At 36.5% G+C, this 26,221-nt stretch overlaps 2 protein-coding genes across 5 annotated transcripts in view; one reads left to right on the top strand and one right to left on the bottom strand.

Moving 5' to 3' along the window:
- Positions 1-26,221, top strand: part of ULK4 (unc-51 like kinase 4) — a 703,242-nt gene that overhangs the window by 138,052 nt on the left and 538,969 nt on the right. For 3 of the 4 annotated variants that reach the window (XM_037847819.1, XM_037847812.1, XM_037847832.1), the window contains exons 20-21: positions 2,798-2,959; positions 12,557-12,739. In XM_037847819.1, the coding sequence (XP_037703747.1) occupies positions 2,798-2,959; positions 12,557-12,739 (345 nt within the window). The remainder of the gene's footprint in view (positions 1-2,797; positions 2,960-12,556; positions 12,740-26,221) is intronic. The other variant, XM_037847826.1, reaches the window with a different exon arrangement.
- Positions 13,186-25,951, bottom strand: LOC119510147 (60S acidic ribosomal protein P1-like). The gene is made up of 2 exons (XM_037804298.1): positions 25,762-25,951; positions 13,186-13,559 (listed from the first exon to the last, which is right to left on the bottom strand). The coding sequence occupies exons 1-2, from the start codon at positions 25,949-25,951 to the stop codon at positions 13,186-13,188; spliced, it is 564 nt and encodes a 187-aa protein (XP_037660226.1).

Raw genomic sequence — 26,221 nt, 5'->3', positions numbered from 1 at the left:
CATTATGAATAATAATTGTCCCAGAAGGTATTTTTGCTCTGAAATCTACTTTTCTGAAGTAATATAGCCACTCTAGCTTTCTTTTGATTTGTGTTAGCATGGTGAATTTTTTTCTATTCTTTTACAATTAACCCATTTGTGAATTTTTATTTAAAGTGGGTTTCTTCATATGGCCTATACTTGGGTCTTGCTTTTTAAAATCTAATTTGAGAATCTCTGCCTTTTAATTAGTGCATTTAGATGATTTACATTTAGTGTGCTTATTGGCATGTGTTCCAGTTTGCCAATGCTGCTGTTATGCAAAATACCAGAAATGGATTGGCTTTTATAAAGGGGGTTTATTTGGTTACCAAGTTACAGTCTTAAGGTCATAAAGTGTCCAAGGTAAGGCATAAACAGCAGGGTACCTTCGCTGAGGGATGGCCATTGGCATCCAGAAAACCTTTGTTAGCTTGGAAGGCATGTGGCTGGTATCCTCTTGCTCCCAGGTTGTGTTTCAAAATGGCATTCTCCAAAATGTTGCTCTTGGGGCGTTTTGTCCTCTCTTAGCTGCAGCTCTGAGCTAAGCCAGCACTGAGCTCCTTCTGTCTGAGCTTTTATAGGACTCTGGTAAACTAATCAAGACCCACACTGAATGGGTGGGGCCACACCTCCGTGGAAATAATCTAATCAAAGGTATTGCCTACAGTTGGGTGGGTCATATCTCATTGAAACAACCCTAATCCAAAGATTCCAACCTAATCAACACTAATACATCTGCCCCCACAAGATTGCACCAAAGAATGTGACATTTTGGGGGACACAATACATCCTAACTGGCACAGCATGGTTGGGTTTAAATCTCTCTGCTTTCTGTTTTCTTTTTTCCCTGTTTCTCTGCCTTCTTTTGGATTAATTGACTTTTTTATTATTCTGTTTTATCTCCTTTATCGCTTATTATACCTCTATTTTTTTTTTACAGTATAACTCACTAACTCATTGCTGTTGCCCTTCAAGTAATAATTTAAAATTTTGTATATAATATCAGAACCTTAAACCAGCATATGTGTAGTGCTCATGATTTTTCTGCTGTTGTTATATGCTTTACTTTTATATGTTATGAAACTCATAATACATTTTTGTTATTTTTGCTTTAGATAGTGAATTATCTTTTAAAGAATCTCACAAAATGAGAACAGTATTTTACATTTACTCACATATTTACCATCTTCATTATTCTTTATTCCTTTGTGTAGGTCCAGTTTTCCTTCTGGTATTATTTTCTTTCTACCCAAAGGACTTCCTTTAATATTTCTTGTAGTGAAGTTCTGTTGCTGATGAATCTTCTCAGCTTTTGTATGTCTGAAAGTGTTCATTTGAAAGATGTTATTGTTGGGTATAGATTTGTAGGTTTACAGTTATTTATGTATTTGTTTTTTCTTTTAGTACTTTAATGATGTTGCTCCACTGTCTTCTGGTTTGTATTGTTTCTGATGAGAAGTCTGTTGTCATTCTTATCTTTGTTTTTCTACATAATGTGTCTTTTTACTCTGTCTGCTTTTAAGATTTTCTCTTTATTACTGGTTTTTAACAGTTTGATTATGATGTTCATCAATATGATTGTTTGTGTTTATTCAGTTTGGGGCTCATTGATCTAGGGTTATTCACTTTTATCAAATTTGAAAAATGTTCAGTCATTGTATCTTCAAATTTATCTGTCTGTCTATCTATCCATCCATCCATCCATCCACCCATCCATCCATCCATCCATCCATCCATCCATCCACCCATCCACCCACCTCTCCCCTTTGGACTCCAGTCACACATATGTTCTGTTGTTTGAAATTGCCCCACAGTTGACTGATGTTCTGTTTTTGTTTTTCTAGTCTTATTTCTTTATGTTTATTTGGGATAGTTTTTAGTGCTGTCTTCAAGTTCACTAATCATTTCATCTTAGTGTCTAATCTGTTAATCCCTTCCAATGTATTTTTCATATAAGGCACTGTAATATTTCTCTCTAGAATTTTGATTTGCATCATTTTTACATTTACTATTTCTTTCCTTGTCATGATTATGCTTTCCCCTACCTTCCTGAGGATATGGCGTACGTTTGTGATAGCCATTTTAATATCTTTTCCTACTGATTCTGTCACCTATGTCATTTCTATTGATTGAAATTTCTTTTTCTTGTGAGTCATATTCTCATACTTCTTTGAATGCCTGGTAATATTTGGATACCAGACACTGCAAATTTTATATTGTTGGGTGCTAGAGTTTTTTTGTAATCCTTTAAGTAATTTTTTTCCCCCTTGAACTTGGTTAAATTATATGAAAACGGTTTGATCTTTCTGAGACTTGCTTTTATGTACTGTTAGGATGGTCTAAAACAGTATTTAGTTTGCAGTGGTCTTTCCACTGTGGGTGTTTGGTACATAAACTATTCCTGGACTTGGGTGATATCTGAGGAGTCTTCTCTCTGCTTATTGTGGTTTAAAAATTACAGTCCAATTTTATACTGTGTTTTTATTATTTGTTTTCTACATTTTCAGCCTTTTTTACTTTTATTAAAATATGTGGAGAATTATGTTATGATAGTTTTAGTGAGTAACAAAAGGATTCTATTTGAAATAGTTTTGTAATAGCCAGAAAGAGTTCTCACACCTCCTAAAATGCTGAAATCCTATGCAGGGGCAGATGATACACTCTCGACATCAGTTCATTATTTGCAATAGTTATGAAGAAATGCCATGTATATAGTTCTCTTACTAAATAATGACCTTTTAATCTTCTTCTCCTTGTTCTCTCCCTTTCTTTCTAGGAAGAACGTGTTGTGAATCACATGGCAGCAAAGATCATTGAAAACGTCTGCACTACCTTTTCCCCTCAGGCCCAGGGCTTTATTACAGGAGAAGTTGGTCCTGTTTTATGGTACCTATTCAAACATTCCACTGTTGATTCCCTTAGGATAACAGCAATATCGGTAAGATGGACCATCTTTCAGGTGTCTCTATATAAGTATGTTTAAACATCAAGCTTTAAGAAACATGCCAGAATAAGAGTGAATTTGTTTGGATAAGTAGGAAAGAAAAATCAGAGTAATAGTTGGTAAGAGCAATAACTTGATTTTCTCTGAAAACAGGATTTTTGAAACTGGCACTGGAACTGTAAAGGAATTTTAAATAGGACCTTGTAGGAACATAGCATTGTAGTTTCAAAAAACTAATGATAGGTGAATGGTGGAAAGCTATAGGTGCAGGATATGGTTCATGTTTTTAGTGTTCCCTGACTTTTATTAGCTTCTTCTTTTAGAGTTTGTGTTGAATGGGTTTATCGTGTGGTTCACATGAATTCATTTTAATGTTCCTGTGTGTGTGTTTTTGCAGTTTTGTATTTTTATAGGCTGTCTGCTACTTTGCTCACATTTTTATAGTGACATGGTGTAAAAGAAAATTGCATATGAAGATGTGTTAACACAGTTGTATCAATTTAATAGTCTGTTCAACAAATACAACCTTTTCTCATATGATTTATTTAAATACTTCTTTGGATTACTAATCTCATCTGAACCCTCAACATATGACAGCCTCACTGTGTTCCTCTAGTCAGTTCATTCTTGTACTTTTCCTTATGACAGTTTCATACCCTGTTCTTTCCTTAAACTTCCAATCTCACATTTTCCACCTGCATTCCCAGTAGATGACTTTCCTCTAGAGAAAATGGAAGATATCCAATGGGAATTATAACAACTTCCTGCTGCCATATCTGTAGACCTACTTACATTCACATCTGTTCTTCTCTGCTCTTTTCTTCCTCTTAAAATTGATGAACAGATGAATTGTCCCTTCTCCTGTCGAAGACCAACATCTATGTTTCTCCAGATCTTTCTGTTCTTTTTTTGGGAAGCTTATGCTAAGGGTTGATTTTGCTCTTTCCTACATCTTCAATATCTTTTTCTCTACTAGAGCTTTCTAGTCAGCAGTCATGTATTCTTTACTCTGCCCCTTTAAAATAAAAAACCATATACTTAAAAGTCTCTTTAGGCTGCTTATTCCCCCTTCATAATCAGACTGCTTTAAGGAGTTTTGCCATATACTGCTGGCTGCTTCCTGGTCTCTGTTTACTCCTCAACCCAATCTGGTATTTCTTCAAGTATGCCACTGATGCTGATTTTGCTAAGGTCTTTCATGTTGCTAGATCCCATGGATATTTATGAGTAATTTCCAGCTCTTGTATTTACCTATGTATTTTGTTTTTTAGCATTCCAAAGTATTTTTAAAATTAAGGTATGGACATTGATTTTTAGACATAATGCTATTGCACATTTACTAGATTACAGATTATTGTACAGTATAGTAAAATTTATATGCACTGGGAAACCAAAAAATTCATGCAACATGCTTTATTGTGATGATTGTTTTATTGCGGTGGTCTGGAATCAAACCCACAGTATCTCCGAGGTTGTAATTTTGAAGTTCAAGGGCTAGAAATCCATGCTCAATGAATACCATTAAGTAAAGGATATAGAGCAAACACGTTTGTTTCAGGAACATCCTGTTTTCAAAATTACAAGCAAAAGTTATGGTATTAGTAATTACAGAGAAACCTTCAGAAAGCGTTACAAAGTACAACAGTAAATGCCCTCAAGGCATCCTTGAATCATGTTATAGCGTCTGATTTAATCATGGGGCTTTAAAACCATCTTTCTTGTTCTAATTGAGTTTGTGTTATTATTTTTCATCTTCATATTCAGCATGGTTTCTTTTCTTTCCAAACTTTTTTCCAATTGTTTCCTCTAAAATCTTGTACTTTCTATTTCTTCTGCAGACACCTCAAACTAGACTGTTTAATCTTTAGCTTCTTATACTTTGTTCTTGGCATTCATCTGAGCCGTTAATTTTCTGGCGTTCTTCCATTTGTCACCACATTGTCTCTTTTCCCCTTTCTGCTCTAGAATCTTATCTAGGATCATGTGTAATGTTTAGTTTTTATATCTCATTAGTCTCATCCAATCTGGAGGAGAGGTATTTTGTATTATTTGCTGTTTTAAAGAGTCCTGACCTTCTGTTTTGTAGGGTGAGGCTCAACCTGGGTCCATCTTAGGCCTCCCGTTCTCAGGAGGAATATACAGAGGTGGGCTGTGCTCTTCTCAGTGCCTCCCTGAGGAGGCACGTGACATTGACCTTTCCCACCACCTATCATGTTAACCTTGATCACCTAGTTGATTTCCCCCAGCTTTCTCCACTGGAGAGCTACCACTTCCCCTTTCTATTTGTTTAAATTTTTAGGAGATACTCTGATAATTCATTAATATTCTGTTCCTCATTAAGTCTTCCTATAATCCATTGATGACGCCTTCCTGTATTAAATACCTCTGTAATGGTGGCCAGGTGATCGTTTATTTGTATTATTCCTTCTGCCTCAGGGTTGTCAGACATTTTCTAAAAAGGGCCAGCTAATAAATATTTTGGGTTATATTTGGTGTCTGTTGCAGATTCTTCTTCTTTTTTTATAACCCTTTAAAATGTAAAAAATATTCTTAGCCTATGAGCTATACAAAAACAGGCCCTGGGCATTTGTTGGAATACTATTTTAAGGAAGTGCTTCCTTTTCTTCCTTATTTATGTATGCATGTATGTATGTATGTATTTCAGTATGGACACATGGATACCTGTTTCATTCATTGGATTATAGTCTGATGCTATGGCTGTGACTATTATTTATATAGTCATTGTTTAGATACTCAGATCATCCCAAATTTGGCCAGTGAGATCTCTTCAAGCTGACTTCTGCATCCTTTTGGACTATTTGCCATCATTCTTCTAAGTACTTTTTACTTTCTGACAGGACACAATGTTCTGTGCTCATTTTGTGCTTTCTCTATGTCATTCCTGGAATCAGCCATTTCTCCAAGGAAACCAAGATCTGGGTGCTCATTGTGTTCATTGTTACTGGGGTGTCATTGCTTCTAGGCCTTCTCAGTAGTCAGAGCTAGAAAAAAATACATGTATCTATAATACACATACATATGTAATTTTTATTTCTATCATGGTAAACATATTTAGAATAAAACCTCATGAATTCTTATTGATACTTTTGATTTTAATACAGTACTGCAGGATTCTTTTTTAGCCTTCCTCATTTTCATGTTTGTAAATCCCTTCTCAGACAGAAGTCTGGTTCCCATTATTTTTAATGTATTTACTGATTTGCTCAGTAAATTTATTTGTTCAATATAACAAATTCCCATCTATGCTGGTTGCCTTCTCTGTGTTATCTCCCCCTCCCTTGCCACTACCTCCCCATTTCCCTGGCCACTGCTGCCCAGCAGTCCTTTTCCCCTTGTTGCCCCTCCTTGTCAGGATCTGAGATACTGAAACCGAGAGGGGAAGGTAGGGAAAATGGGAAGCAAAGTGTTGGAAATTACCTTTGATACTTTTCTTCCCCTTAACTCTTTTCACTTTACCATTTGTATTCAGCTGGTCACCCTGTCCTGTGATTTTAATTCATCAGTATCTCTCAGATCTGTCTACCTCTCTCTGCACCCAGACCGCTGTCCCCATGGTCCAAGCAACCACCATCTCTTACTTGGATCACTGTGACAGCTTTCTGAACGCTCTTCCACATCTAGTTTTGTGCCCAGCCAACTCTGTTCTACCATGCTGAGTGACCTTCATAAAAATCAGATCTCTTCCTCTCACTTCTCTGCTTAAACTTTTTACTAGCTGTCCATTTAACGAAACAAAAAAAACTGATAATACTTTATTCAGTGTACTAGGTAGAAGCTGAAAGTTCATGAGTGCTTCCAGTTTTAAGATAATCAGTGTTTAAAGCAGTACATTTTGCTTGGTAAATTAGTTATTTTATTATAATTCCTCACAGATTTTAAAATCCTTGAAAGAAGGGACTGTGTTTTGTTCTTTTCTCTTAACAATTTGATGCCAAGTCCTTCGATTGCAAGTTTAGGACTCTCCGACAAAGACATAGAGCGAGCCTTCTGTCCCTAGAGTGAGTAGAGGGCAGAGGGCTAATAAAAGTGTACAACCCTCTTTTGGGGGAGGACAGGGAAAAATGGGCTCCACAGCTATTGCTAATAACAAAAGGGGAAATACAGTATGAGATCATTGTTCATGGCATCATAAAATAAAGTTATTCTAACATCATAATCTTAAGAAAGTTGTATCTGCCTTGTTAGCAGATTTATATGGAGATTTAATAAAGAATGAAGTTACAGAAATTGAGAGTATGCATTCCGCAAACCCTTAACAGTTTCCTAGCAAAGAATGACAATTTCTTCCTCCACAGGATGCTTTTCAGAGCTGAACTTCCTTCTCATTTTGTTTTTCCACATTCACCTCTTAGAAATGTTCCCTGGAAGTTAATGAACCCATTTGGTGAAGAAGAGCAGAATTTTTAATGTGACCTTCAAGATCTTGGATTATTTGACCCCTACCTACCTCTTTGGTCACTTCACTCAGTAGTCATTCCCTCACTCACTGTGCCTCAGCCAAACTTATCTTCTGACATTTTCTGGGATTTCCAAGCATATGCTGTCTTCTGCCTCAGGGCCTTTGCTCTTACTGTTTCCTGTGTCTGGAACACTCTCTGCTGGCTCTTCCCATGGCTGATAGCTCATCGTTCAGGTCTCAGCTTAAATATCACCTGTCTTGTCTCCCCCTCCGCCCCAATGGTAAACTGTAGTATCTTTTTATGTTTTCCTCATAGCAGTGAAAACAGCTTTGTTTACTTGACTTGCTTGTGCAGTTCCCCCATTGGAGTGTCAGTGCCCCCAGTCATCTTGTTCGCTTCCTTTGTTAACTGAATGAGTAGATGAGTGTGGGATGGGAGGATGGCATTGCCCAGTGCTGAGGCAATAACCTGCTCCTTCTTCCACTTAAAACTATCAGCATTTGCTGCCTTTGTCATTGGGGTAGTCATAGTTATTGAAGTGCTGAGCTGAGAAAATGTCAGAAAGTCAAGAATTATGCAGGATGGTGGTTCTCACTGGGCTTGGCAGGGAGCTTTTTGAAACACCATTGACTGTGTCTTCTTCTCCATCTACCACCCCCTGTGCCTGTGCTGATGCGTCTTGAGATCACTCGGGGGTCAGATGAGAGTCTGTGTAGTTTGAAAGTAATTTTTATATGACATTGAAAGATTGTTCAAAAGACCAAAAGAAATAGTTCTTAAACTTTTCTTTCCTAGTGATTCTGTTCATGTTTCTAATGGATATGTACCCTTCACTTTTTTTTTTAATTAAATTCAGTTTTATTGAAATACATTCACACACCATACAATCATCCATGATATACAATCCGCTGTCCACTGTATGATAACATAGTTATGCGTTCATCACCACAATCTATCTCTGAACATTTTCCTTACATCAGAAAGAACCAGAACAAGAATAAAAAATAAAAGTGAAAAAAGAACACCCAAATCATCCCCCCATCCCACCCCATTTGTCCTTTAGTTTTTATCCCCATTTTTCTACTCATCCATACACTAGATAAAGGGGGTGTGATCCACAAGGTCTTCACAATCACACTGTCACCCCTTGTAATCTACATTATTATATAATTGTCTTCAGGTGTACCCTTCACTTTTGAATTAGTCTGTTTTTTTTTGGAAAGTGCTTTTATTAAATAGACTGTAATAAAGTCCAAATTCTGGGAGCAACACTAAATTTTCTCTTTGAAGTGAATTTTGAATTAAAAAATGTTGAAACTGTTCCTTCCAGTGTTAAAATATAGTGTCAAATTCGATTGCATAAGTTCATATTTCAGGACTAAATCACTGAACATCAGACTTGAGATTTGATTTTTTTTTTTTTTTTTTTTTTTTGGTTTAGAAAATACAAGAACTAATGTGCTCCTAAGACTCTGTATCCTCTTAGTTGCTCTGAAGCTTTCAACTGAATTTGATATTCAGAGATGACTAATTAAAGGTTATTTTCTGCATGAGCTTTTCAAAATGGGTAGTGTGTTAGGCTTTTGAGCAGAATTCTGAAGACGAAGCATTCTTGTTGCCCTCATATTGCTTTGAAACTACTTAGTTTTTATCAAGAAATGTTGCCATTATAATTGGATAGGGATTTTTATATCAATAGAAAGTCAGTTTTGTTGTGCCAGCTGCTCCAAGAATCATTACAGTGCTAATGAGAGTTTTTGTTTTGCTGTGTTGAAGTTACTGTTGGGAGAACCCTTAATTTACTTGAAAACATTCTGATTGTAGTGTGATCTTTAGGGACTCTATTTAAAATGCTCTTAGTTTTTTATCCTTGGATTAAAAAAATAATGAAACAGTTCTGCTTTGAGTTCATAAATAACAATTTTCTAAGATTCATTACAAATACAATTTAAAAAACTTTAGCAGTTCTTTAATCAGAACCAGCTTTCTCTTTAGTGAATTGTTTTTGACATTCCTATTTTCAGATATTAGCAATGCTTTTCTATCAAAACTTATATTGTTTGGATTTTATATGTGAAGAACCCCATTATTATTATTATTATTATTATTATTATTATTATTTTAAACCTGGTATCTAATTTATCCATCTGTAACTCTCTTAGAAGAAAGACAGCAGACTGGACTGTTATTTGAAAGATGTCCCATAGTAGTTTCTTTATTTGATGGAATTCCATTCTGATACATCTATCTCTAAATGAATACAAATCCTTGGTATACGTTTGAAATAGAGTCACCGATTATGAAGACGAGACTTCTGTGTTTGTCCTAAGAGAAAAGTTACAATTTTTGTATTTAGGCAGTGTTAGGTAGTTAGTGCTTTGCAAATGCTTATTTTTAGTATGTTTTGTATACTCAGTAACTTCAGAAATGGTAATAAATACACTATTAATAAAGCAAAATTTCCATATAATTTTGAAGTATCTAATACAGTCATTGGCACTGGGATGTAATTTAAAGGAATTATAAAAATAGTATTTATTCATTTGAAAAATTTGAACAGCACAGAAGTAAAGGGTGTAAGACTCTTCCTTCCCCTTTCTCGACCTGTCCACTTCCAGTCCCATTCCCAACACAGAACATTAGGATAGAGTCTTTCTAGGTTTTCATTCTTAGCAGTTGTATTTATCTTTCCCTTTCTGTAGCATTTTCATGAAGATTGGAAATAAGGTTTTGCATAAATACTCTCTCATATTTACCTTTAAGTCTTTCATTTTGTCAAAAGATTGAGTTTTAAATCAATCTGTATTTGTTTTCCTGATTTATCAATAGGTGTAACTTTTAGAGGGAGTTCGTTCTTGGATATTGAAAGATGTTTAATGTTTTCCTAAGACTTCCAAGGAAATGAAATACTTCTGAAGTCTTCTACATTTTAAAAAAATACAATTTCCCTCCCCTCCCCTTTTACATTTTTTTTCCTTTTTTACTTAGAAGGAATAGTATCTAGAAAAATAAAAATAGGAGAAAGGAGCAATAAAGATAAATGGTAAAAGTTAAAAAAATTAGTTAAAAATAATAGGATAAATAAATATAAAAGCTTTTTCTTTGAAAATATCAGTAAAAGTATAAACTCATGTTGAATCTGTCCAATGGGAAAAAAAAAAAGTAAGTACAAATATACCAACGTAGGAATAACAAAGGGGCTGTAATCACAGATAATGCAAGCGTTGAAGAGAATCACAAGATACTATGGAGAAATGCATGCCAGTAAATCTAGAGGGATATGATGATCATGTTAGCAAAATATATAAACTCCCAAATTTGGTCTAGGGGAAGCAGAAAGACTGAACTGATGACTAATTACAGAAAAGGTTGGAAAGACCATTAGAGCAGAAGGTCCAGTGAGTGTTGAGTACTGCCTGGGTTTTAAAAGAGAGGTAATTCCTGTTATTTAAACTCTTGTAGACAACTGAGAAAAGGATGGAAAGCTCCCCAAGTTATTTTATGAAGCTAATAGATAGAAGGTAAAAGAAAAAGGAAATAAATTAGTTTTACTTAGGAAAATTGATGCAGAAATTCTAAATAAAACAATAAGTTGAATTCAGTAGAATATAAAGATGATAATATGCCATTTATTTAAGGAACGCAAGGATGGTTCAACATTAGAATGAACTATATGGACATAATTCAATCAGTATATTAAAGGAAGATAAACCATTTGAATATATATTTCCACCATTAATGAAAAGATATTTGGTAAAATGAAACCATTCTTCATAAAAAAAAACTCCTAGTTAAATATAACTGGAAGTAAATATTTAAATTCGTGATAGAATGTTTCACAAAACAGGCAACGTTGTACTAAATGGTAAAATGCTGAAATCACAGCCAGTAAAATCAGCAGCGACCCAGGGAATGCTGACTGTTGCAACATTAATCCATGGTGGTGTGTGTGTGTGTATGGGAGGGGGGTTGTTTCCAACTATTGTATTAAGAACATAAAATAAAATATGTACTTGTATTAAGAATATAAAATAAAATAGTATTTGCAGATGATATAATTATATTTTTTGAAAATCCAGAAAGTAATAGGCACACACACACATACAAGGAAGAAGAAAAGAAAAAAGTAAAAGAACTGATAAGTGATTCAATTTACTGAAGTTTTGTTTAGAATATTTTATTTATGTTTGTACATGAGTTAGGTCTGTGTTTTTCTCTTATGTACTGTGTATTATGTTTTTCAGATGTAGTTACTATGTTATCTAAGACTCATAAAATTAGGAAAATTTTGTCTTTACCCATTTTCCAGAATAGTTTGATGATATGGACCCACTTTTCTTTACCGATGAGTTTTTTAGGCTGACCAATGCTGCTCCTATCTGAGTAGTTCTGAAAATAACTCCTTTGGTATAATATTTTAGACACTTGGGTTCTCTTAGAAGATTCTGAGATGGAGTAAAGGCCAGAGGACCAGAGAATGCCTGAATCTCACCTTAAACCATAGCCAACCTCTCTCCCTGTGGTTTCCTCGAGGGAAACATATCAGTAAGGAATGAGGACACATGGGAAATAACTTTAGTTCCACTTTATTGTTATTTTGGTTCTTATCTGTCATCTCCAAGGCAGTCTGTTCTGCTCAGCAGAGTTGGAACCTGTGTGGTAGGTTCCAGGTTTCAGTGGAAACATATCATCTATAAAACGGAGATAATAATAATGCCATTCTTACGTGTTGTCAGGAGGAATAAATGAGATAATCCTCAGATACTCTCCTGCAGTGCATCTCACATAATAAACACTCACTAAATGTTGGGTATTAATTTGATGACTATTTTTCTAGCACTTAGCTCAGCATCGCTACAAAGAAGATACCTAATAATGCTTTCTATTACTTAAAAGGAAGAATTTCTACATAGACTCATGAATTCATTAATTTAAAGGATTATTGTAATAATATCCAGTGCTTTAAAACAACTTTAATTTCATGGACTGCTGGATTATTGTTTTATTTTTAAATGTGTTGAAATTTCCCAACTTCTCTTGTACCAAAATAAGCTGTGGAGGAGCAAGATGAGCACCTTCTACTCCTTTCCACAGAAGCATATGTCATCTTTTGGGAGCGTAGTTAATGCATTTGGACGTTTCTGACAGATCCGTTCTCCTTTCTCCACAGGCCTTGTGTAGAATCACTCGCCATTCTCCTGCTGCCTTCCAGAATGTTATTGAGAAGGTGGGACTGAACTCAGTCATAACCTCCCTGGCCTCTGCCATCTGCAAAGTTCAGCAGTACATGTTGACCTTATTCACTGCCATGTTGTCCTGTGGGATTCATCTTCAAAGACTTATCCAAGAAAAGGTTTGACCTAGATTTCACCTTATAACTCTATGAAAAAAAAATTTTGTTTTCCTCCTATTATTTTAGTAGTTCACCAAGTAATGTCATCTCTGTAGAATTTGTTTTTCCTCCCAAGGGGCCTTTTTGAACTCAGCCAAACTTTTGTACTACAGAGCATTCATCTGAAGACATTATAAGAGCTTTTAGTGATTAAAACAGAAATCCAGTAAACAGCGTCTGCCTACCAGTCCCTATTTTAGTAATGAAAAATTATAAATCTTGAGTCTTTCCTATGTGTTAGTATTTATTTCTTCCTATGTGCTAGTATTTCATCGACCTCAGCCTCCACTTATCTCCCTTTGCTTTTCTTAGGGAGAGGTCCTTTCATAGTCTCTGCTTATTCTGACTCAGGTTTTTTTTTTGTTTTAAAGAGTTCAGCTTTTTATTGAACATGTTACTAAAGGAGTCTAGTGAAAAAGACCAGAGCCCATCCCATCATTAGACTCGTCATATTCTTCTCTATTTGCTTCCACTTTCTTCTCCTCAGGTAGGGTGGCAGTAGTGGAGGGGGCAGGATCTCCCACTGGGGCAGTGCCTGCTGCTAGGGCAGGTCCCCCAGCCCCTACATTGCAGATGAAGCTCCTGATGTTGATGTTGGCCAAGGCCTTTGCAAACAAGCCAGGCCAGAAAGTTTCAGCATTTACAGCAGCTGCTTTAATGAGGGCCTTGATCTTATCCTCCGTGTTGGTGACCTCATCATTGTGGAGGGTGAGGGCTGAGTAGATGCAAGTGAGCTCCGGGACAGAGGCCGTGGTGCCTGTGAACGTTGGGCAGGTGGCTGCTGGGCGTGGTGAAGTGAGGGTCTCACGGCAACGTGGCCTTAGCTTTCTCAGAAGAATCAGGCAACTTGAGCAGCAGCCGAGGGAAGGCTTGACCCAGTGTTATTCCTTTCTCTGTTTAACACTCTGCCAATCCAGATCACCTTTGAAGCCCCCTTTTCCCTGTTTTTAACTTAGTCCCCTTCTATTCCTCAGATATATACAGAATTAATAAGTATTAAATTTATATCACAAAATGGTATAGGTATAAGCAGGTCTCTATAATAGTCTTTCTCAAAGTGTCTTTGTTAGCCCCTTGCTAAGGAATGATCCCTGGACCAGCAGAATTGGCTTCACCTAGGAGTTTGTTAGAAATGTAGAATCTCAGACTTCACCCCAGATCTGTTGAATCAGAATCTACCTTTTAACAAAATCTTCAGGTGATTTGCTTGAACTTTAAGGTTAAAAAGCCCTACCTTAGGATATTAGCCTCAGTAAGGTGTTAGCAGATGAGAAAAGCAAACCATGATTATATATGAGTTGGGAAACATTGGGTCAAAGATGAAGTAACTTCAATTGCACACTTTCTTCCAGTTTTAAATATACTCATGTCTATTGTGAATCTTCATGACGGGAATACAGTGTGTAGCATTTTAAAACCATGTATGGAACCAGTTATCCTTGGTTTTGGGGGGAGGGCGTCTTTCAAATTGGAGTTCTGTAGAACATAGTGAAGCCAACGCTCTCAGAAGCATGGAATGGGACCACTTAAATTCATTGTTTGCCATGGTTCTGTTGCACTAAATGTAACACATTAAATTTTGTTTTTTATAATAAAATTAGTTAAAATTTCAATAATTATTATGAATAACTGCCAACTTTATTCAGTAGGCTTGATCTGTGAGATACAATTAGAGATTATTTCTTGTGTTTACTCTAATTGGTCTGATTTAGATTCTACCAAGAATTTTGAGCCTAAGGGAAAGGATTTTTTTTTTTTTTTTTTACAATCTGTGTATCTAGTTTATGGTATTAAATTTTTCAGGTCATTAAATGTTATCATCATTGTTTTAGAAAAAATACCCCTTGAGTAATTTTGTTTTACAAGTTGTGGTAAGAGAATCTGAGAATTTTAGCAGAGTTTGTTTTTTACACCCTCACTCAGGCACAGATTTGTTTAGTTTCAAATGTGAAATTTCACAAAGACGGAAACATAAGGTGCATTAACTAATATGATTTTGCTAATGTTTTATGATGTATAACTGCTATTTTATGCATTTTAATAAAATAAATGCATATACCATCAAGTGTAGAGAAACGTAAGTTACTTTTTGACTTTGATTAGTATTGGTACTTTTAAGTAACTGTTGAGTAAGCCATTTTGTCTCCTTTAGTCACTGTCTATAACTAGTACTGAATTGTTGCCTAAATACTTATTTAGAATTTTAAAATATAAAATAATTGTAGAGTCACAGGAAGTTGCAAAAAGTGTATAGAGAAGGTCCCATATACCCTTTACCAAGCTTCCTCCAATGGTTACATCTTATATAACCAGAGTGCAACATCAAAACTAGGAAACTGACGTAGACATAAAGTGTATGTAGAATTCTGTGCGATTTTATCACACTTGTAAATTCATGTAACCAGCAATGCAATCAAGATACAAAACTTCCCATTGCCATAAAGATCTTTCTTTTACTACTCCTTTATAGTCATCCTCCCTCCCACCTTCCCTAACTCCTGCAACCACTAATTTGTTTTCCAGCTCCATAATTTTACATTTTCAAGAATGCCGTATAAATGAAGCCGTACAGTATGTGGATCTTTTGTGATGGGCTTTTTTTTTTACCCCCAGCACAATGCTCTTGAAATCTACCCAAGATGTATGTATCAAAAATTTTTCTTTTTAATTGTTGAGTAGTATTCCGTGGTATGGATATACTACTGTTTATCTATTCACCTATTTATTGAGGGACATTATGTTTTTTCCAGTTTTTGGCTATTACAAATCATATAGTTGGGCATTTAAAATACATACTTCGCAGTCTTTGTCTTTTAATTGGTGAATTTAGTCCATTTTCATTTAATGTAGTTATTGATATATTAGAGCTTAAGTTTGCCATTTTGTATTTTGTTTCCCCTGTGTAACTTTTCTCTTTACTTTTTTCCTGCCTTCCTGTGGGTTATGTGAACATTTTAAAAATTCATTTTGATTTTTCTATAGTGCTTTTGAGTGTGTCTCTTTGTATAGGTTTTCAAGTGGTTGTTCTAGGTATTACATTATACATGCATAACTTTTTCCTGTTCATTCCAATTTGAGTAAACTGTAGCAACACTATTTTTTTTTTGTCTCGTGCTACCACATGTATTTTATAATTGCCTTAAATACCTCCTTAAATACTTCCTTACATGCGATGATAATTACATAAAAAAGTTAGTTTTTCTTTAACTATCAAACAAAATGAAGAAATCTCAAGAGAAAAAGGCTATTTTATTTACCCTATTTGTACTCTTTTCCTTGTTCTTTCTTTCTTTCTGATGCTCTAAGATTCCTTTATCATTTCTTTTCTCTTTAGAGTACTTCCTTTACCCTTTCTTTTAGGGTTGGTGTTCTGGTGACAAATTCTTGTAGTTTTCTACATTATGAGAATGTCTTGATTTCTCCTTCATTACTTGAAGGATATTTTTGTGAGCTATAGAATACTGAGTTGGCAGATTTTTCTTTGAGCATTTGAAAAATGTTGTGATACTTCTTCCTGTACTCTGTAGATTTAGATGAGAATCCACTGTCACTTGAATTGTGTTTCCCCTTTATTTAAGTTGTTTCTCTCTGCTTTCAAGAATTTTCTGCCTTTAGTTTTTAGAAGTTTAATATGATGTGTCTTGGCATAGTTTTCTTTGTGTTTATCCTGTTTTGGGTTCACTCAGTTTCTTGAGTCTTTAGATTTATGTCTTTTTCCAGCTTTGGAAACTTTTCAGTAATTATTTCTTCAAATACTTTTTCAGGTCTGCCGTCTTTCCCTTATCCTGCTGAGGCTCCAGTGACCGAAATGCTGGATTTTTTGTTATAGTTCTACAAGTCCCTGAAGCTCTGCTTATATTTTGCCAGTCTATTTTCTCTCTGTACTTTAGATTGGATAATTTTTATTCTATCATTAAGTTTATTGATTTTTTTTCTGTTTTCTCCATTCTCTTTTCCAGTCTATTTATTGGATTTATTTTGGTTGTTTTATTTTTTAGTTCTAAGATTTCTCTTGGTTCTTCTTTATGCCTTGTCTCTTTCTAGTTTTCATCTGTACCAAGTGTGTTTGTAATTGCCTGTTGAGGTATCTTTTCTGATGGCTGCCTTAAAATTCTTGTCAGATAATCTCAATATCTGTGTCACTTTGGTGTTGGTATTTATTCATTGTCTTTTCTTATTTGAGTTGAGATTTTCTGTGTTCTTTGTCTGATAAGTGATTTTTTAATTGTATCCTGGATGTGTTGGGTATTGTGTTACGAGGCCCTAGATTTTATTTAATCTTCTGTTTTAATAGGCCTTCTCTGATACAAAACTGGCATGACAGGAAGGGTGTTTCCTTGCTGCTGGGAGTGGAAGTCCAGGCTCCCCATCGAGCTCTCTTGACACCCCCGGATGGAAGAGTGCCTCATGACTTCTGGGCAGGGGCAGGAGTTCAAGCTTTCCTCTGGGTCTCTGACACCATACTGATTGGGAGGTGGAGGGGTTCCTCCCGTTGTCTCCACAGGCAATGTGTAGGGCACGTGGGGGCCTCGTTACTGGGAGAAGACGGTGAAGTGCAGGCTTCCCACTCTGCATTCTCCAATAACATCCCAGCAGGGAGAGGGAATGGCACCTCATTACTGCTGAGTTTGGGTGGAGTTCCAGCTTTTCCGCAGGGTCTCTGCTGTTACTGCCTGGTGGAGGTGAAAGCCCCAGCTCCCCACTTGGTCTTTTCTCATGCCATCCTGCTGGGACATGGGGTTGGGGTGTGTGTCTCATTACAGCCATGTGAGGGTGGACATCTAGGCTCCCCTCTTGCTCTTAGGTGATAGGGGTGGGGTTGTGGCTGTGGTTTTCCATGGTGCTTGCCTTGAGTATTGCAACTGTTGTTTAAAGGTTTTCTGTCTTGCCAGGCTGCCCCTTCCTTGGTCCTGTGGCTTGAGAGTGCTTGTTTTTCATTTCATTTCCTTTCCTTCCCTTCCCTTCCTTTTCCTTCCCTACCCTTCCTTCCCTTCCTCCCTCCCTCTACCCCTGTTGGCATTTTCAGGTCCCTGGCTTTTCCAGCACCCAGTCTGGGATATATTAGGCAAAAAGAAAAGCCAGGGTTTTTAGTTGTACTTAGCAGGAGGAATAGAGGGAAATGCAACTGCTCTATTTTATCTTTTAATTTTTAAAGGGACCATGGGAGCTCAATGATATGTAATAAATTTACATTTAAAATGCAAGGTTATTTTTTTTAATAATTACTATTTATTTAACTTTACTATGGGCCAGACCCTTTGTGATTTGCAACCACGAGTCTTTCACAGATGAGGTTTAATATGTTGAGTAATTGATTTAGTGCATCAGCTTCATGGAGGATGTAAGTACTAGAGCTGAAAAATCCCAGTGCAGGTCTGACTGATTCCAAAATCCATAATCTTAACTTTTATATGAAGAAAAAAATTCTCCCTTTCTTGGAGCTTCCAAACCAGTTTGGGGTGAGTGAGCAGGGCTGTCATTTAATTATTATTAATTTTTTTCAGAAATGAAATTTTATGCAGTTTTCTAGCATTCAACATACAAACCAGGACTCATTTGGGGACATCACACTTTCCTTTTTCTGTAACAGCTACTCTGAGCCGCTGTTCTACATCAAGCCCTGGAGATACAGGTGTGATTAAGAGCACCTGACTGGGTCTTTGATGTCTCAGAACTCAAAGAGGGGCAAGGGGCCAGCACTAAACAAGGAAGTAAACAAAATAGTTTCAGATGGTATTAGTGCTGTGAAGAACTTACAACAGGGTGATGTGATAGAGGTTCCGCTAGGGGCAGTGTGCAGGGAGGGGTGGAGCCAGATGCCATCAGCTGGGGGAACATCAGCCCTGTGAAGCTCTAGAGAAGAACTTGGTAGTTTTGTTTTCCTGAGTTATGGGACATACTAGGGAGATCTGGGAAGAGAAGGAAGGCCAGCAGAGCTGGAGTAGAACAAGAAAGAGGAAGGGCATGGGAATAGACTGGGATGTTGGCAAGGGCTGGGTCAGGCAGGAAGGTGATATTGGCCTTCGTAAGCGGTTTTGACTCTGAGGCCATTGTTATATTTTCACTTAGAGAAAGAGAAAAGTGCATGTGTTTGTCTATGTGTGTGTGCCTATGGGGAAGGTTATGCCAACCTTATTATTGCTCAGCAGAGGTTTTCTATACGAGATTTATTGCTTCCTATTGGACAGGGTGAAAAGAACTGCCCTTGTTCTTTCCTTTGGGGAACTGGCACCTGTATACCGTGGTCTTGAGTGAAATTCAGTCCCTGAAAGAAGCCATCCTGTTCCTTTTCAATTAAAGAAAAAAATCACTGTTCACTGTTGAAAATATAGAAGAATCTTAAGAAGAAATAAAGTCAGCTATAATTTTACTACTCAGAGATAATTATTTTTAATATGTTGGTTTATCTCTTTTTAGTCTTTTATCTATGTGGGTCTGTATGCTATGCACATGTTTACAAAATTAAGATCAAAATAATTAGAATTCTCTTGCTGTTTTCATGCATATGCTACTATGTCTTTAAATATTCCTCAAGAATATATTATTTTTACAAAATCGTTAAGTAAGTTTCCATTTTGTGGAGCTACAATAATTTGTCTAACCCTCCCTCTGCTGTTGAGCTGTTTGCCTCCCAATTTTTGGTTCCTGATAACCCCGGTGCAGTGAATATCCTGCTACATGAGCTGTTTGCCTCCCATTTTTTGGTTCCTAATAACCCCGGTGCAGTGAATATCCTGCTACATACATCTTCGTATGCACCTCAAATTGATTCCTACTAATGTTATACACGTTTTTAAGGCTCTGCTTAAATATTGTTAGATTCTTTGCTAGAAAGGCAGATGATGAGAGTACAGTTTAATTGTAATTTAACCAACTATGTTTCTTTTACAACAGAACTTAGAGTTTATGATTATTTAATTAGTGGCCCACTTTATGTCATGATTATTTGCAGCTAGTGATTAATTATTCTGATCTTCCATTTTAAATATGTAACTGTAGCCAGGTTTTCATCTCGAAGTCATTTTAACTAGTTGGCATTATGGTACTATTCCCTTCTGAAATGAGCTCATTTTCGTGAATGGATATTAATATATTAAATCAATGTGTTCATTCCACCTGGCCAATTGTGTTAGCTACTTGGGTATCACTGTAATTAGATGGCCATTATCCTGTAGCCATTTGATCATGGGTACTATCTATCTATCTATCTAAATGTGAAAGAGATTTATTGGGGGAGATATCTGTGAATAATATAAGGGAGGAACAGGTAGGAGCTAACGACTGTGAAGGAGAGGAAAGAAAAAGAGAATTGGGTAGGAAGTCTTGGATTGCAGCATGGTCTTGAAAAAGTTTTGGGCAGGCCTATGGGGAGTTGTTGAACCAAATTCACCCATCAGAGGAAATGGCTGACATTAATAGCCTCTACATGCTCAGTCATTGGTGGAGGATGTGTGGCCTCAGTAAGAACACAATAGTGGATGCCAAAGGGCAGCAGTTGGGGTTCTCAGTCAACTCTTGGGTACTCTATTTATTTTGTGTCATCTTTATAATGATCCACCTGCCTATATATGTGCTAAATGGTAGAATCCAAAGCCAGTGTTAGTTCCATACGCTGTGATGTAAGAAGTAAGTGATCACAGCCGTGGTGAGAGGGGACTCTCTTGAGTTAGAATCATCACGTCTTCTGCTTATTCCAGTGATTGAAGACATTGGGGAAAAACAAAAAGTGGCAAACTGTTTAAAAAAATTTTTTCCCCAGATACTTAACAGGGAAACTTTTTGAAACATGGGTAGATAGCACTTTATATGTAATTCTTGAATCATTGCTACATGTAGGGAATTAATTACTTTTTCACAATTAAGATGCTTGAATCCATATTGGACATGCTTAAATACCATATTGAACAAGAGACTTCTGGATGGTCTGACCCAGGGGTAAGAGAAAACTTTGTGGATGCATGTTTATTTACTAATCTTTGCCCTATAAATTTGTTTTTCCAGTTTCCTTTGCAGTTTTATTTTTCTGGTTCTTCCAACTTGTTAGTATGTCCTGCAAATATTTGATCTTCAAGGTCTGTGTGCTGGTTTGGATACATTTTGTCCCCCAAACCACCATGTTCTTTGATGCAATCTTATGGGGGCAGACATATTAGTGTTGATTAGGTTGGAACCTGTTGATTGAGTGTTTCCATGGAGATCACTCAGTCAGCTGTGGGCAAGACCTTTGATTGGATAATTTCCATACAGATGTTACCCCACCCATTCAGGGTGGGTCTGAATTGAATCACTGGAGCCATATAAAAGCTGACAAACTGAAGGAACTCAGTGCAGCTGTCAGTGACATTTTGGAGAGCAACTTAGATATTTTGAAGATGACCATGGAAAGCAGACTTTTGCTCCGGAGAAGCTAAGAGGACAAAATGCCCCAAGAAAAACATTTTGAAGAATGCACAGGAGCTGAGAGAGGAGCTGACACACAATGCAGGATCAGCAGATGCCAGCCACGTACCTTCCTGTCTAACAGAGGTTTTCCAGATGCTATTGGCCTTCCTTCGGTGAAGGTGCCGTATTGTTGATGCCTTACCTTGGACACTTTATGGCCTTAAGACTGTAACTTTGTAACCAAATAAACCCCCTTTATAAAAGCCAATCCATTTCTGGTATTTTGCATCATGGCAGCATTAGCAAACTGGAACAGCCTGGGTCTTGAGGAGTTTGCGAGTTCATTGATATTTCCCGTTCATTAGGGAGAAAGATACTGGATGAGGTCATTAGAATTCGTTAGAATTTCCCTCAATCATAGTATCTAAGAATATAAAGTAGCCAATGCTAATTTAGTTTCATTTTTGTCAGATTGTATTTAAAACTTTTATGAATTTTTGGTTTTACATGTTCAGAATAGAAAATTCAGAGTATATGAACACAGCAGACTAAATTAAAAGCTTACCTCCCTGAGATAATCTCTATAAAATTTTTGATATATATCCTTTCAAGTTCATGTCTGTTTTGTACACTACACATATATACACACACCCTTCTCACCTCCCCTGCTAACACATACACTTGCTGTTAGAGTCTTTTTACAGAAATTGGATCAAGTGTACATTGTCTGGTAACCCATTTTTTTCCTTTTCACTGATGGGTTAGGAATTCTGTCTAAGGAAATTAAGACAACTCTTCAATATCAGTTTTATAGGCATTATGACATTCCATCAAATGAGGCTATCCCGTTTTATTCCAACTGTTCACTATTGGACATTTAAGAATTTCCAATATTTTTCCATAATTAGAAATTCTTATGGTAAAATCCTTTTGCATGAACATAATTAATCCTCTAGGGTAAACTCTGTCTGAATTTCATCCTTTTATAAAGGATTCCAATAATAGGATCAAGACCCATTCTGACTGAGGTGGGTCACAACTCCATCTTTTTTTTGCTTTAGTTATCAGTCTTTTAGAGGTCAGATGGTGTGGTGGTTTGAAGCTATATGTACCCCCAAAAACATGTTTTTAAACTTAATCCATTCCTGTGGGTGTGGACCCATTGTAAGCAGGACCTTTTGATGAGGTTACTTCTGTTAAGGTGTGGTCTGCTTCATTCGGGATGGTCTTAATCCTATTATTGGAGTCCTTTGTAAGAGGGTGAAATTCAGGCAAAAAGGAGAAGGCCACAGAAACAAGATGCTGTAATCAATGAAACCTGGAAGAGAAGGGAGAGACCAGCAGACACTGCCATGTCCCTTGCTATGTGTCAGACGAGCCAATTATCACTGGCAGCCTGTTTTGGGGAGGAAAGCATCACCTTGATGATCTCTCGATTTGGACATTTTCTTGGCCTCAAAACTGTAAGCGAATTAATTCCCGGTGTTTAAGCTGAACTTTGTCATGGTGTTTTGCTTTGAAGAGCTGTGCTGGTTTGAATGTTATGTACCCCATAAAAGACTATATTCTTTTAATCTACTCTTGTGAAGGCAGACCTTTTGTGGGTGGGATCTTTTGATTAAGTTGTTTCCATGGAGATGTGACCCACCTAATTGTGGGTGGGACCTTTTGATTAGATTATTTCCATGGAAATGTGACCCCACCCATTCAAGGTGGGTTGTAATTAGTTTCCTAGAGTCCTTCAGAGAGCTCAGGGGGAGAGAGAGAATGCTTAAAGCCACCACAGACCCAGATACTTGGTGAGACAGACAGAAAGATGTTTGGAGATGCTTAGCTAAGAGATGAAGCCCAGAGTTTGCCCTAGAGAAGCTAAGTGAGAACCCACAGATGCTTAAAGAGAAAGCTTTTTTCTGTCTTTTATCCTCATGAAAGCCTCCAGTAAAGGATTAAGATTCACCTTAAATTAGGTGAGTCACATCTTGGTTGAAATAACCTAAACAAAAGGTCCCACCCTCAATAGGTCTGCTCCCACAGGAATGGATTGAAAGAATATGGCCTTTTCTGGGGTACAGAACACTTCAAACTAGCGCAATCTTAGTGGAAATATTCTGGCAGATCTGTAATGTGGTATTTTATGATTGCCAAAGTTTGTCAGAGTGTGATTTAGACCTGCTAGGGAGTCTGTGAAGTAAGTTAGTTTCTCTTGTACCGGCTTGTGTTCTTAGTTGAAGTATTATTACATGTAAAAGACCTAAAAAATGTTATCCTTTTAAGTTTTCTCTTAATATTCTTGAAAGTATAGGTAGGTCTTCACAGATGACTTTAGGCATACCTATTTAGTTTGGAGATATCAAAGTCAATTAAAAATACTTTTTAGTAGTTCAACTTTCAAAAATATGTATGTGTAGATGATTGGAAGGAGAAGGGGGAAAGCATATGAAAAGTATAATAAACTAGTAGACTGCGCTGTAAATAAATCACAGGTGTGGCTTAAAAAAAAAAGAGGTTACATGAAAAACACAACTCAGTGCCAGGTTATTGACATTAGGATATTGAAAGCCTGTAAAACTTCTGGAACTGTACTTTGCTATATTTCAGTTAATTGAGCTTAGAAAACTCACATTAACTCGTGCAAGTTACGTGGATTCACTCATCTGCCTCAGTTATTTTTTCCCTAAGGGTCTGTGACCTTGAATGTATTTGAAGCTGGATAATTTGTAATACTTTGAATTTCATATAATTGGCTTTGAGGGTCGCTTAAAGATATAAACATTAATTTTTAAAGCCATATCATGTTTCACAGGTGGGCTTGTTCATGATCATTGGTAAGACAGCGTCCTTGAATGTTATTGATATTAACTAGAGATACTGCCTTGTTAATGTTTTGCTTTCCTATTAATTTTGACAGCAGCTGTTATCCAATTTTGTTCAGCAGCCTAGTTAGACTAAAGTAAGTGCTTCGAGTTCTTTTGTGACTTTAGTGTTTTGACCCAGTGGCACACTGGTTAATGATAAGGAAACCGTAGAAGTGTCATGGGAGATCACGATGAAATCTCATGCATGTAGATTTTTAAAAAATTTGAATTCTGAGTCCACTCAGTTTTTTTTCCTCCCAGAGTCACTGGTTGCTAATCATGCATTTAAATCTGGAAATTAATTTATACATATTAGATTATATTTGTATTGTGGTACTATTTTCTAGTTTGTCTACATTGACAAACGTGTTCTATAAAAGCTATTTTCCTGGGCACTTGGCTAACGTTCTTTAAGGAAAGTGTAATCCAAAACAATTTTAGGTTTAATCAGTACAATTTTAGTTTCCATCAATATTAAATAGCAAAATAATGTCAGTGTTGTTTTCCACATGCATTTCTCATTGTTTTTCCTTGAGGCTATTATCAGTTGATGGCCAGGCTGTACTCACTGATTTTTAACTGTGACAGGTTGTTGGAGCAGATCAATTTTACCCCTTGAGTTTTGCAAGAGATAATATTGAATTTTTCTACTTCATCATCTAATAGTTTTGTTTTTCTGAGTACTTTAGGGATCATTTTATGCTTTTGCTTAATTTTGCTAAACATTAACATTTTATTTGTGATGGAAACTTTGTTTTGGACACTTATATTCCTAATGTTTTAAATATATCATCCTATCATCTTTGTCAGGATGGAAATGTCCATGCCCCTGTCTTATGATGAGAAATCACTGCCGAGTACTATGTGCTCCTGGCCTTGAGTGTTGAACATGAACTCATTGTGCTCTGATTTGAGTTATAGACCTAAACAGCTTCTCTTTCTCTGATGTGCAATATTAATGTGTGCTGAGGTGTATGAGAAGATGCATTTAAATCAAAGCTTAATACATTGTGGATTGCAAACTGAAGAGACCTGAGGTCATTTTTGGTTTTCTTAAGGTAGTTTTGATTTTTCGTGTTTGGCACTAAATCTCTGCCGGGAGCCCATGATCTTGCCTCCTTGATTTTTATAAGATTAATACTGTTCCGGATGTTTGGTGCACATGCTTAAGATTAAATATGAAGCTCTGGGCAATTTGTTGTAGGGAGCCAAAGTCATTACTGATAGCTCATTTCTTTAAAAATGACTAAATGAGAGATTATTTTGGCACAAGATGGTTTTAGGAAGTTAGATTGATATTTGAAGTCTGTAATCACTTTCTTAAGGGTCTTAGAGTGTGATTGTCTTACAATAAATCACATACTTAGTTTCTTTTATTTTTGATATTTGTTAAGTTCATCCTAAATGTGTTGTTTTGTTTTTGCAATATTTTTATTAATGTCCACATAACACTACATCAAGAAGAAATACAGTAATAGACCTCATCACTTATTCTTAGGCATTTCTGTGTTTATAAAATTATGAACCTTTGTACCTAGAAAATTTTCCTCTTTTCCTTATATACTTAAGTTGTGTTGCATTTATGTATTGCTGGGTAACAAATCAGCTCCAAATATAGTGGCTGAAACAGGAACAATAATTCATTTTTTTCACAAATTTGTGATTGGCCAAGGCTCAATGAAGTTGGTCATCTCTGCTCCACACAGGGTTAGCTGGGGAAGTTTCACTTGGGGTCGGAGAATAAACCTTCATGAGGGTTCATTCCCATGACTGACGAGTTGGTGCGAGGTGTTGGCTGCAAACCCAACTGAAGCTGTGGGCTGAAGCCTTGGTTGCTTTCCTCGTTGGCCTTTTCAGGCTGCTTGTGCTTCCTCACAGCATAGTGTCTGGGTTCCAAGAGGGAATATACCAGATATACCACAGTTTGTTTGTCCATCGATAAGTTGATGGATATTTGGGTTGTTTCCACTTTGGGACTATTGTGCATTATGCTACTATGAAAAGTCACGTGCAAGTTTTTGTGTGGACATACTTTTTCATTTCTCTTGAGTATATACCTAGGAGGGGAATTGCTGGCTCATATGGTAATCCTGTCTTTAACCTTTTGAGGAACTGCCAGACTGTTTTCCAAAGTGGCTGCACCATTTTACATTCCCACCAGCAATGTATAAGGGTTCTAATTTCTCCACATTCTTGTCAATACTTG

The sequence above is a fragment of the Choloepus didactylus genome, chromosome 1, assembly GCF_015220235.1.
Source record: "Choloepus didactylus isolate mChoDid1 chromosome 1, mChoDid1.pri, whole genome shotgun sequence".
In the NCBI taxonomy this organism is placed as follows: domain Eukaryota; kingdom Metazoa; phylum Chordata; class Mammalia; order Pilosa; family Megalonychidae; genus Choloepus; species Choloepus didactylus.
The sequence above is the reverse complement of the archived record's forward strand: the minus strand, read 5'-3'. Positions and strand labels throughout refer to the sequence as shown.